The sequence below is a fragment of the Lethenteron reissneri genome, chromosome 49 (genome assembly GCF_015708825.2).
Source record: "Lethenteron reissneri isolate LAM-NWPU_2019-01 chromosome 49, ASM1570882v1, whole genome shotgun sequence".
Lineage (NCBI taxonomy): Eukaryota > Metazoa > Chordata > Hyperoartia > Petromyzontiformes > Petromyzontidae > Lethenteron > Lethenteron reissneri.
This window is the reverse complement of record NC_083827.1, coordinates 1,814,739-1,829,498: the sequence shown is the minus strand read 5'-3', so window position 1 is coordinate 1,829,498 and position 14,760 is coordinate 1,814,739. Positions and strand designations below refer to the sequence as shown.

At 49.0% G+C, this 14,760-nt stretch overlaps 2 protein-coding genes across 2 annotated transcripts in view; both read left to right on the top strand.

Annotated features, from left to right (window-relative positions):
- PDCD5 (programmed cell death 5) overlaps window positions 1–14,760 on the top strand; it is a 483,454-nt gene that overhangs the window by 292,195 nt on the left and 176,499 nt on the right. The gene's annotated exons all lie outside the window — the stretch shown is intronic.
- The window catches only part of LOC133354857 (sal-like protein 3), a 95,169-nt gene that overhangs the window by 70,827 nt on the left and 9,582 nt on the right, over window positions 1–14,760 (top strand). Inside the window, exons 2-4 of the mRNA XM_061572010.1 lie at window positions 10,439–10,743; window positions 10,891–13,534; window positions 14,260–14,669. Of these exons, the coding sequence (XP_061427994.1) occupies window positions 10,439–10,743; window positions 10,891–13,534; window positions 14,260–14,669 (3,359 nt within the window). The remainder of the gene's footprint in view (window positions 1–10,438; window positions 10,744–10,890; window positions 13,535–14,259; window positions 14,670–14,760) is intronic.

Sequence of the window (14,760 nt, the reverse complement as noted above, 5' to 3'; positions counted from 1 at the left end):
TGCCACTGATAATGTAGTTACTACACCACTGATAATGTAGTCACTACACCACTGATAATGTAGTTACTACACCACTGATAATGTAGTTACTATACCACTGATAATGTAGTTACTACACCACTGATAATGTAGTTACTACACCACTGATAATGCAGTTACTACACCACTGATAATGTAGTCACTACGCCACTGATAATGTAGTTACTACACCACTGATAATGTAGTTACTACACCACTGATAATGTAGTCACTACACCACTGATAATGTAATTACTATACCACTGATAATGTAGTTACTACACCACTGATAATGTAGTTACTACACCACTGATAATGTAGTTACTACACCACTGATAATGTAGTCACTACGCCACTGATAATGTAGTTACTACACCACTGTTAATGTAGTTACTACACCACTGATAATGTAGTCACTACACCACTGATAATGTAGTTACTACACCACTGATAATGTAGTTACTACACCACTGATAATGTAGTCACTACGCCACTGATAATGTAGTCACTACGCCACTGATAATGTAGTTACTACACCACTGATAATGTAGTTACTACACCACTGATAATGTAGTCACTACGCCACTGATAATGTAATTACTATACCACTGTGAATGTAGTTACTACACCACTGATAATGTAGTTACTACACCACTGATAATGTAGTTACTACACCACTGATAATGTAGTCACTACGCCACTGATAATGTAGTTACTACACCACTGTTAATGTAGTTACTACACCACTGATAATGTAGTCACTACACCACTGATAATGTAGTTACTACACCACTGATAATGTAGTTACTACACCACTGATAATGTAGTCACTACGCCACTGATAATGTAGTTACTACGCCACTGATAATGTAGTCACTACACCACTGATAATGTAGTCACTACGCCACTGATAATGTAGTTACTACACCACTGATAATGTAGTTAGTACACCACTGATAATCTAGTCACTACACCACTGATAATGTAGTTACTACACCACTGATAATGTAGTTACTACACCACTGATAATGTAGTTACTACACCACTGATAATGTAGTCACTACACCACTGATAATGTAGTTACTACACCACTGATAATTTAGTCACTACACCACTGATAATGTAGTTACTACACCACTGATAATGTAGTCACTACACCACTGATAATGTAGTTACTACACCACTGATAATGTAGTTACTACACCACTGATAATGTAATTACTACACCACTGATAATGCAGTTACTACACCACTGATAATGTAGTTACTACACCACTGATAATGTAGTTACTACACCACTGATAATGTAGTTAATACGCCACTGATAATGTAGTTACTACACCACTGATAATCTAGTCACTACACCACTGATAATGTAGTTACTACACCACTGATAATGTAGTTACTACACCACTGATAATGTAGTTACTACACCACTGATAATGTAGTCACTACACCACTGATAATGTAGTTACTACACCACTGATAATGTAGTTAATACGCCACTGATAATGTAGTCACTACACCACTGATAATGTAGTTACTACACCACTGATAATGTAGTTACTACACCACTGATAATGTAATACTACACCACTGATAATGCAGTTACTACACCACTGATAATGTAGTTACTACACCACTGATAATGTAGTTACTACACCACTGATAATGTAGTTACTACGCCACTGATAATGTAGTCACTACGCCACTGATAATGTAGTTACTACACCACTGATAATGTAGTTACTACACCACTGATAATGTAGTTACGACACCACTGATAATGTAGTTACTACACCACTGATAATGTAGTTACTATGCCACTGATAATGTAGTTACTACACCACTGATAATGTAGTCACTACACCACTGATAATGTAGTTACTACACCACTGATAATGTAGTTACTATACCACTGATAATGTAGTCACTACACCACTGATAATGTAGTTACGACACCACTGATAATGTAGTTACTACACCACTGATAATGTAGTTACTATGCCACTGATAATGTAGTTACTACACCACTGATAATGTAGTCACTACACCACTGATAATGTAGTTACTACACCACTGATAATGTAGTTACTATACCACTGATAATGTAGTCACTACACCACTGATAATGTAGTTACTAAACTACTGATAATGTAGTTACTACACCACTGATAATGTAGTTACTACACCACTGATAATGTAGTCACTACACCACTGATAATGTAGTTACTACACCACTGATAATGTAGTTACTAAACCACTGATAATGTAGTTACTACACCACTGATAATGTAGTTACTACACCACTGATAATGTAGTTACTACGCCACTGATAATGTAGTCACTACGCCACTGATAATGTAGTTACTACACCACTAATAATGTAGTTACTACACCACTGATAATGTAGTTATTACGCCACTGATAATGTAGTTACTACGCCACTGATAATGTAGTTACTACACCACTGATAATGTAGTTACTACACCACTGATAATGTAGTTACGACACCACTGATAATGTAGTTACTACACCACTGATAATCTAGTTACTATGCCACTGATAATGTAGTTACTACACCACTGATAATGTAGTCACTACATCACTGATAATGTAGTTACTACACCACTGATAATGTAGTTACTATACCACTGATAATGTAGTCACTACACCACTGATAATGTAGTTACTAAACTACTGATAATGTAGTTACTACACCACTGATAATGTAGTTACTACACCACTGATAATGTAGTCACTACACCACTGATAATGTAGTTACTACACCACTGATAATGTAGTTACTAAACCACTGATAATGTAGTTACTACACCACTGATAATGTAGTTACTACACCACTGATAATGTAGTTACTACACCACTGATAATGTAGTTACTACACCACTGATAATGTAGATTACTACACCACTAATAATGTAGCTATTACACCACTGATAATGTAGTTACTACGCCACTGATAATGTAGTTATTACGCCACTGATAATGTAGTTACTACACCACTGATAATGTAGATTACTACACCACTGATAATGTAGATTACTACACCACTGATAATGTAGTCACTACACCACTGATAATGTAGTTACTACACCACTGATAATGTAGTTACTACACCACTGATAATGTAATTACTACACCACTGATAATGTAGTTACTACATCACTGGTAATGTAGTTACTACACCACTGGTAATATAGTTACTACACCACTGATAATGTAGTTTACTATACCACTGATAATGTAGTTACTACACCACTGATAATGTAGTTACTACGCCACTGGTAATGTAGTTACTACACCATTGATAATGTAGTTACTACACCACTGATAATGTAGTTACTACACCACTGATAATGTAGTTACTACACCACTGATAATGTAGTTACTACACCACTGATAATGTAGTTACTACCACTGATAATGTAGTTACTACACCACTGATAATGTAGTTACTACACCACTGATAATGTAGTTACACACTGATAATGTAGTTACTACACCACTGATAATGTAGTCACTACGCCACTGATAATGTAGTCACTACACCACTGATAATGTAGTCACTACACCACTGATAATGTAGTTACTACACCACTGATAATGTAGTTACTACACCACTGATAATGTAGTTACTACACCACTGATAATGTAGTCACTACACCACTGATAATGTAGTTACTACACCACTGATAATGTAGTTACTACACCACTGATAATGTAGTTACTACACCACTGATAATGTAGTTACTACACCACTGATAATGTAGTCACTACACCACTGATAATGTAGTCACTACGCCACTGATAATGTAGTTACTACACCACTGATAATGTAGTCACTACACCACTGATAATGTAGTTACTACACCACTGATAATGTAGTTACTACACCACTGATAATGTAGTCACTACGCCACTGATAATGTAGTTACTACATCACTGATAATGTAGTCACTACACCACTGATAATGTAGTCACTACACCACTGATAATGTAGTTACTACACCACTGATAATGTAGTTACTACACCACTGATAATGTAGTTACTACACCACTGATAATGTAGTCACTACACCACTGATAATGTAGTTACTACACCACTGATAATGTAGTTACTACACCACTGATAATGTAGTCACTACGCCACTGATAATGTAGTTACTACATCACTGATAATGTAGTCACTACACACTGATAATGTAGTCACTACACCACTGATAATGTAGTTACTACACCACTGATAATGTAGTTACTACACCACTGATAATGTAGTTACTACACCACTGATAATGTAGTTACTACATCACTGATAATGTAGTCACTACACCACTGATAATGTAGTCACTACACCACTGATAATGTAGTTACTACACCCTGATAATGTAGTTACTACACCACTGATAATGTAGTTAATACGCCACTGATAATGTAGTTACTACGCCACTGATAATGTAGTTACTACACCACTGATAATGTAGTTACTACACCACTGATAATGTAGTTACGACACCACTGATAATGTAGTTACTACACCACTGATAATGTAGTTACTATGCCACTGATAATGTAGTTACTACACCACTGATAATGTAGTCACTACACCACTGATAATGTAGTTACTACACCACTGATAATGTAGTTACTATACCACTGATAATGTAGTTACTACACCACTGATAATGTAGTTACTACACCACTGATAATGCAGTTACTACACCACTGATAATGTAGTCACTACGCCACTGATAATGTAGTTACTACACACTGATAATGTAGTTACTACACCACTGATAATGTAGTCACTACACCACTGATAATGTAATTACTATACCACTGATAATGTAGTTACTACACCACTGATAATGTAGTTACTACACCACTGATAATGTAGTTACTACACCACTGATAATGTAGTCACTACGCCACTGATAATGTAGTTACTACACCACTGTTAATGTAGTTACTACACCACTGATAATGTAGTCACTACACCACTGATAATGTAGTTACTACACCACTGATAATGTAGTTACTACACCACTGATAATGTAGTCACTACGCCACTGATAATGTAGTCACTACGCCACTGATAATGTAGTTACTACACCACTGATAATTTAGTTACTACACCACTGATAATGTAGTCACTACGCCACTGATAATGTAATTACTATACCACTGTGAATGTAGTTACTACACCACTGATAATGTAGTTACTACACCACTGATAATGTAGTTACTACACCACTGATAATGTAGTCACTACGCCACTGATAATGTAGTTACTACACCACTGTTAATGTAGTTACTACACCACTGATAATGTAGTCACTACACCACTGATAATGTAGTTACTACACCACTGATAATGTAGTTACTACACCACTGATAATGTAGTCACTACGCCACTGATAATGTAGTTACTACGCCACTGATAATGTAGTCACTACACCACTGATAATGTAGTCACTACGCCACTGATAATGTAGTTACTACACCACTGATAATGTAGTTAGTACACCACTGATAATCTAGTCACTACACCACTGATAATGTAGTTACTACACCACTGATAATGTAGTTACTACACCACTGATAATGTAGTTACTACACCACTGATAATGTAGTCACTACACCACTGATAATGTAGTTACTACACCACTGATAATTTAGTCACTACACCACTGATAATGTAGTTACTACACCACTGATAATGTAGTCACTACACCACTGATAATGTAGTTACTACACCACTGATAATGTAGTTACTACACCACTGATAATGTAATTACTACACCACTGATAATGCAGTTACTACACCACTGATAATGTAGTTACTACACCACTGATAATGTAGTTACTACACCACTGATAATGTAGTTAATACGCCACTGATAATGTAGTTACTACACCACTGATAATCTAGTCACTACACCACTGATAATGTAGTTACTACACCACTGATAATGTAGTTACTACACCACTGATAATGTAGTTACTACACCACTGATAATGTAGTCACTACACCACTGATAATGTAGTTACTACACCACTGATAATGTAGTTAATACGCCACTGATAATGTAGTCACTACACCACTGATAATGTAGTTACTACACCACTGATAATGTAGTTACTACACCACTGATAATGTAATTACTACACCACTGATAATGCAGTTACTACACCACTGATAATGTAGTTACTACACCACTGATAATGTAGTTACTACACCACTGATAATGTAGTTACTACGCCACTGATAATGTAGTCACTACGCCACTGATAATGTAGTTACTACACCACTGATAATGTAGTTACTACACCACTGATAATGTAGTTACGACACCACTGATAATGTAGTTACTACACCACTGATAATGTAGTTACTATGCCACTGATAATGTAGTTACTACACCACTGATAATGTAGTCACTACACCACTGATAATGTAGTTACTACACCACTGATAATGTAGTTACTATACCACTGATAATGTAGTCACTACACCACTGATAATGTAGTTACGACACCACTGATAATGTAGTTACTACACCACTGATAATGTAGTTACTATGCCACTGATAATGTAGTTACTACACCACTGATAATGTAGTCACTACACCACTGATAATGTAGTTACTACACCACTGATAATGTAGTTACTATACCACTGATAATGTAGTCACTACACCACTGATAATGTAGTTACTAACTACTGATAATGTAGTTACTACACCACTGATAATGTAGTTACTACACCACTGATAATGTAGTCACTACACCACTGATAATGTAGTTACTACACCACTGATAATGTAGTTACTAAACCACTGATAATGTAGTTACTACACCACTGATAATGTAGTTACTACACCACTGATAATGTAGTTACTACGCCACTGATAATGTAGTCACTACGCCACTGATAATGTAGTTACTACACCACTAATAATGTAGTTACTACACCACTGATAATGTAGTTATTACGCCACTGATAATGTAGTTACTACGCCACTGATAATGTAGTTACTACACCACTGATAATGTAGTTACTACACCACTGATAATGTAGTTACGACACCACTGATAATGTAGTTACTACACCACTGATAATCTAGTTACTATGCCACTGATAATGTAGTTACTACACCACTGATAATGTAGTCACTACACCACTGATAATGTAGTTACTACACCACTGATAATGTAGTTACTATACCACTGATAATGTAGTCACTACACCACTGATAATGTAGTTACTAAACTACTGATAATGTAGTTACTACACCACTGATAATGTAGTTACTACACCACTGATAATGTAGTCACTACACCACTGATAATGTAGTTACTACACCACTGATAATGTAGTTACTAAACCACTGATAATGTAGTTACTACACCACTGATAATGTAGTTACTACACCACTGATAATGTAGTTACTACACCACTGATAATGTAGTTACTACACCACTGATAATGTAGATTACTACACCACTAATAATGTAGCTATTACACCACTGATAATGTAGTTACTACGCCACTGATAATGTAGTTATTACGCCACTGATAATGTAGTTACTACACCACTGATAATGTAGATTACTACACCACTGATAATGTAGATTACTACACCACTGATAATGTAGTCACTACACCACTGATAATGTAGTTACTACACCACTGATAATGTAGTTACTACACCACTGATAATGTAATTACTACACCACTGATAATGTAGTTACTACATCACTGGTAATGTAGTTACTACACCACTGGTAATATAGTACTACACCACTGATAATGTAGTTACTATACCACTGATAATGTAGTTACTACACCACTGATAATGTAGTTACTACGCCACTGTCATGAGTTACTACACCATTGATAATGTAGTTACTACACCACTGATAATGTAGTTACTACACCATTGATAATGTAGTTACTACACCACTGATAATGTAGTTACTACACCACTGATAATGTAGTTACTACACCACTGATAATGTAGTTACTACACCACTGATAATGTAGTTACTACACCACTGATAATGTAGTTACTACACCACTGATAATGTAGTTACTACACCACTGATAATGTAGTTACTACACCACTGATAATGTAGTTACTACACCACTGATAATGTAGTTTACTATACCACTGGTAATGTAGTTTACTACGCCGCTGCTGCTCCTACGGTGGGGTGACTGTCAGCACCCTGGACTTCCGATGCACAGCTCGCCAGTTCGATTTTTTTTCATGTTTGAATGTCCTCACCTCTGTCTATCTAGTTAGTAAAACTTGGGTCGGTCCCGTGTGGTGGGGTAAAGTGCGGGTACACCCACCTCTCCTTCCAGGACGCCTGGCCACCGTGGAAGCAAGAAGGCCCAATAGCTGCTTTCGCTCCTCCCTCGCGGAAGGCTAGAGGGGCTCTCTCTGGGGCTTCCTCTCGTTGGAGGTCATTCTGGCGAGGATGGCCTGAGCGATACATTGCTGTACATGGCCGCACCTTTGACATTTTATCGCAGAAGTGAAGGGCCACACAGGGGAGTGGCGTTTAACCGCGATTGAGAGAGCGTCGCGCAGAGAACGTCGCTGCGGCGCGCGGCACGGAGCGGCTGCTCCTTGTCGACGTTTGCCCAAAGTGCACGGAGATCCGGAGACGTGGGGGGCATTCGCAGCTCTCCGTGATTGCGTGGAATTCAGGTCGCGTGGGGTTTCATGGTGACGATGCCAAGTGGGGAAGCTCCGTTGGAGTAATAATTGACGGCCGAATTTTGCACGGGGGCCCGGTGCACAGAGAGTTAGGAAACAAGCCCCACGTGGCAATTGCACCATCTCAACTAAACAATGGTTTTATTTTGCAGCTCTTTCTGGGAAGGAACCTGGCCACAATTGATAGTTCAACGAAGTGGCTTTTCACGTGAAAATGTCTAAACTCTAAACGCACACCGATTCTTAATGTGGAAGGACAAACCGGAGGACCTGGAGAAAAATCCACGCGACCACGGGGAGGGAGAGAGAAACATACAAACTCCAAATATACCGCGGGCGTCAGGGCTGTAATCGAACCCATGACCTCCTGTACCCCTACAACGTGAACCTGGCTCGGTCCGCCCTTCGGTCGACTCGGCCGAGAGCTTGGAACCACCCCGCGGCCGTCGGCGTTAGCAGGCCACCGCGTGCCGCCGCGTCCTTGGCTGGGCTCGCGAACGGCGCCGGGGTGCAACGCGCGCCGCCCTGAGGATGCACTTTATCGAAGATCGTTCGTCGTGCGCACTTTCATTTGTTTATTGCGCCATTTATTTTTTTGGATTGCCCAATAATTGACCTGGGATGATGGGGCAAGTGTGTCTGAGTGTAGGGTAATGAGAAAAAAATATATGGATCAATTGCCCTTTATTTATCAAATTTGAAACCATCGATCCGTTGGCGCATGTTTAAGCAATTAGGAAAAGATATTAACAGGCGATGTTAGTAAAATATATTGACAGATGTGTCACTAACCTTCATCTGGGCCGTAATGGTAAGCCTGATTAGATTATTTTCATTATTAAAGGTTAATACATTTCTTAAAACGTTAACAGCTGGTGCGACATCACGGATGATGACCTGGGACAGAGTAATGGGGATGGAATGAGCCGCGTGCCGACGGCCACTGGCACCTGTACGGCGCCCACCACACCAGCGCAGCGCGGTGATGAAGCCAGATGGCTGCTTGGCTCTCCTGTGGCTCCCCTGTGGCTCCCCTGTGGCTCCCCGGTGGGCTCCCCTGTGGCTCCCCTGTGACTCCCCTGTGGCTCCCCTGTGACTCCCCTGTGACTCCCCTGTGGCTCCCCTGTGACTCCCCTGTGGCTCCCCGGTGGCTCCCCTGTGGCTCCCCGGTGGCTCCCTTGTGGCTCCCCTGTGACTCCCCTGTGGCTCCCCTGTGGCTCCCCTGTGACTCCCCTGTGGCTCCCCTGTGGCTCCCCTGTGACTCCCCTGTGGCTCCCCTGTGGCTCCCCTGTGGCTCCCCTGTGGCTCCCAAGTGGTTCTGCTATTTCCCCATGAACTACAATCCACTATTCCCTACAACAGGACATTGACTCTTTTCCAAATCTCCTCTAAGCTTGCTAAATCCAAGCAATACGTTAACAGTGCTGCCTGTTGCTGGTCGCTCGACGTTCAGTGCTGTGCACGTGAACGAGTAGCTGATCGTGAGCCCTGTGCATCAGTGAGTGTTGCGTCGGTGAGCACTGCGTCGGTGAGCGGTGAGTCGGTGAACGGTGCGTTGGATGAAAGCCTCCCAAAGCAGCAATGGTGACAGAGTGAGAGTTATGATGACGACATTGATCATCGCCATCATCCACCACCGCGCTCACGCTCCCCGTGCCGTCGCTGTGCCGCAGATGTGGTGATGGAGGACGACCCTCCGTCGTCGTCGTCGCCGCTCCCGCACCCGCCGCCATCGCTGTGCGGCGCCACTTCGGAACCGGCGGCGGCGCCGGCGGCGGCGGCGCCGGCAGTGCCGGGGGGCGGCGGCGGCGCCCACTCGTGCGGGGCATGCGGCACGGAGATCGCCGACCTCTCCGACTTCCTGCGCCACCGCCTGGCCTGTTCGGCTTCGCGCCGCCCGCCCCCCGCGGAGGCGCCGCCCGGCCCTGACGCCGCCCTCGCTGAGGCCCTCGGCGGCCAGGCCACGGCGGCGGCGGGGGCACCCGGCCGCGGTGAAACGGGCGGTCCGGACGGCGAGGAGGAGGAGGAGGAGCGGGAGGGTGGCGAGGAGGAGGACGACGGGTGTGGGGAGGAGGAGGAGGAAGAGGAGGGGGAGGAGGGGGAGGGGCGCAACGACGAGCTGGAGGAGGCTGACGACGGCGAGGGGCGGGGGGGCGACGCGGAGGAGAAGATGGAGGTGGACGGAGGAGCGGAGGTGACGGCGCTGCCGCCGGCGTCGGCGTCCAGACGTGGGGCCGGCGGCGGCGGCGTCACCCTGGAGGCACTGCTGGGCACGAGGGTGGCGGTGGCGCAGATCTCGGAGCCGTGTGCCGGCGAGACGGACTCCGCCGACGAGGACGCGGAGCGCGGCGTCGCGTCGGCCGCGGCCGCCGGCCCCGGCGCCACCATGACGTTCCCGCTCATCCTGGAGCAGCTGACCGCCCTGCAGCAGCAGCAGATGCACCAGCTGCACCTGCTGGAGCAGCTGAGGGGCCAGCTGGCGCTGCTGGCGCCGCATAGCGTGTTTGGGTCGCTGCACGTGGGTCCCGTCATGGCGCTGTCGTCGCAGATCAGCCGGCGGCTCTCGGACTCGCAGGCGCTGGCCGGCCACGTGGCCCTGGCCTCCGAGCTGCTGGGCCGGCGGCCCTCCGAGTCGCTCGGCCTCGCGTCCCCGGCGTCGCACCCGGGCCGGCGCGTGTCGGAGGCGCACGCCGTGGCGAGCCAGAACGCCAGCTTCCCCAGCTCCCGGCAGCCGGTGCCTCGGAGCGCCGGCGCCGCCGACGGCGCGGGCCCCGGGGCGGCGACGCCGCAGAGCGCCCGGTCGCGCCGCGCCGGCTCGCCGGTCGGCACGAGCAGCAGCGCCGGCGGCGGCGCGGCCTCCTCGCGGCCCCTGAGCCCCCGCGCGGGCCTCGCCTCCGCGGCCTCCCTCGGCCATGGACTCGGCCTGTTCGGCGCCTCCTCCGGCCTGGGCCTGTTTGGCCCCCAGCTGACGCAGTCCTTCGCGAACTCGGGCGGGATCTTCCCCAGCCCGCTCAGCGGCATGGCGGCGGTGGCGATGGTCACCGACAACTCGCTGTCGAAGCTCGTCGGCAACGCCAAGACCCCCGCGGTGGCCGTCAAGGGCTCGGCGGAGGCGAAGGCTGCGGCGGAGGAGAGCTTCTTCCGCCACAAGTGCAAGTTCTGCTCGAAGGTGTTCGGCAGCGAGAGCGCGCTGCAGATCCACCTGCGCTCGCACACGGGCGAGCGCCCCTTCAAGTGCAACATCTGCGGCAACCGCTTCTCCACCAAGGGCAACCTCAAGGTCCACTTCCAGCGGCACAAGGACCGCTACCCGCACATCCAGATGAACCCCTTCCCCGTGCCCGAGCACCTGGACGGCGTGCAGACGAGCACGGGCATCCCCTACGGGATGTCCGTGCCGCCCGAGCCGCCCTCTGGCAGCTCCTCCTCGTCCTCCCCGTCGCTCTGGCTGGCGGAGACCAAGCTGGGCCCGCCGCCGCAGCAGCAGCAGCAGCAGGACCGGCCCGGCTCCCCTGGCACCCGCGGCGGCTGCCCCCGCACGCTCTCCCCTCCCGTGAGCGACGCGGCCACGGGCCTCGATTCGCCGCCGCGGGGCGGCGACCGGGCTTCGGGGTCGCCGGGCCGCCGGGGTCAGGCATCGGACGCGGCGCGGCACGACGAGGAGGAGGACGACCCGCCGGGCATGCCGCGGGGAGGCCCCGCGGCCGCCAGGCCGGCCCGCGACGAGCCGTCGGCCGCCGCCCGCTTCCTGTCCGTCTCTTCGGAGGCGTTCGAATGCAAGTTCCCGTTCGTGAGCGAGAGCTACCTGGACGCGGCGCACGCCTCGGAGACGTCCAAGCTGCAGAGGCTCGTGGAGACCATCGACCGCGAGGCGACGGGCGACCCCAACCGGTGCGGCGTGTGCCACCGCGTGCTCAGCTGCCCGAGCGCGCTCAAGATGCACCACCGCACGCACACGGGTGAGCGGCCGCACAAGTGCAAGGTGTGCGGCCGCGCCTTCACCACCAAGGGCAACCTCAAGACGCACCACGACGTCCACCGCGCCAAGCCGTCGCCGCTGCACGCCCTGCACTCGTGCCCCATCTGCCAGAAGGGCTTCTCCGACGCCGTGGTGCTGCAGCAGCACGTGCGCATGCACGTGGGCGGCCAGATCCCGCTCAACCCGCTGCCCGAGCCCGGCGACGCCCGCTCGCCCTTCGAGGACCGCGACGACGCGGAGAGCCTCGGTGGAGACGCCGACGACATGGAGGCAGAGGAGTGCGGCGAGGACGCGGGCCAGGGCCCCGCGCCCTCGCCGGCCGAGGGGACGCCGCCGCCGCCGCGGCCGGCGTCGTCCGCCGCCGCCCCGGGCCTGGCGACGCTCGAGAACCAGATGAGGCTGGTGGAGTCGGCGCTGAACCGGCAGTCCCGGGACAACGACGACAACGACGGCGCCGACGACAACGACGACGGCGGCGGCGGAGGAGTGGGGGTGGAAGATCACCGGGGCGGCGGGAGTCCGGCGACGCCCGAGTCGGCGTCTTCCTTCCACGTGCTGTCGCCCCCGAGCCTGCACTGGGCCACGGCCGACATCGGGAAGGCGGCGCCGTTCGCTCCGCACGCGGCCGACGAGAAGCCGGCGCCGGCGGTGAAAGTGAAGCCCGAGCCGGAGGAGAAGCGCTCGCCGCCCTTCTTGAGCGATGCCTCGTTCGGCTTCCTCCCCGCCGGCTTCGGCAAGATGATGTTCCGTGACGACGCGCTCAGCATGCTGCTGCCCTTCAAGGAGCAAGGTGGGTCGGGGCGACACGCCGACGCCACTGTCGCCCGCGCTCCCATCTGGCGAGGCTTTTGGGCAGCGCACGTCGACTTAATGGCGTTGTGGTTCTCACAGCCAATGATTAAACAACTGGAATTTTGGGCAAGGCCACGTTTTTATCCGACTAGATTTGTGTCATGAGGAACCCTCCAACAAATAAATTGTCACGCGGCGTACATCTCCGATTAGCACGGTTGGCTACGCAAAGTTCAATATACATACATACGTAACGTGGCAATTGTTGTCGTGTGTGTTTGTGTTCAGTGCATGCGTAGTGTGTGTGTGTAGTGGATAGCGCGCTGCGTTACTAACCAGGCGGCCCAGGTTCCCGCTCACGGCCAACATCAGTATCTGAACCGGTTCTGAGCCTCCCCTAGGTCTACTCAGCCTCAATTGAGTACCTGGTGTGGTGCGAAAAAACATCGCCACTAGGGAAACACAGGCGGCCGGGCATGGTGCAGCCACCCACCCCCTCGCGTGCCGTTCTGGCCTTTTAGGTAGTCGCTATCGGCACTTGCCCCAACAGTCTCTTAAGGTTATACAGGGGATCTCTTTGTTATTTTATAGACACGTATCCCGAGTTACACAAATGTGGGTGTGATTGCACGCGTGTAGGTGCGTGTGTACGTGCACGTTCGTGACCCAGGCTCAATCCCTGAGTGAAGTCGCTGTCTTTCCCCGCGTCCGTGTTTTCACCAGGCCTGAAGTTCATGCCTTCGCCCGCCTTCTTCAAGATGGAGGAGTCCTTCCTGAGGCTGAGCGGTCGAGATGGGGGCCCAGGCCCCGCTCACAGCCTGCCCCCGCTAGGAGGCCTGCACCCCTCTCACTCCCACCCGCACCCCCACCCGCACCACCAGCAGCACCACCACCACCAGCACCACCAGCACCACCACCACCCGCACCACCAGCACCACCACCAGCCGCCGCCGCAGGGCCCCCCTCCGCCGGCCGCGCCGCGCCGCTCCAGCAAGCAGCACACGTGCCTGACGTGCGGCAAGCCGTTCTCGTCGTCGAGCGCCCTGCAGATCCACGAGCGCACGCACACCGGGGAGAAGCCCTTCGCCTGCAACGTGTGCGGACGGGCCTTCACCACCAAGGGCAACCTCAAGGTGCGTGCGGGCCAGGGCAGGGGGCGCGGGCGGGCGGGCCCGTGTCGCGCTCGCGGGGGATGGGGAGCTGGGATGGGCAGGGATGGGGAGG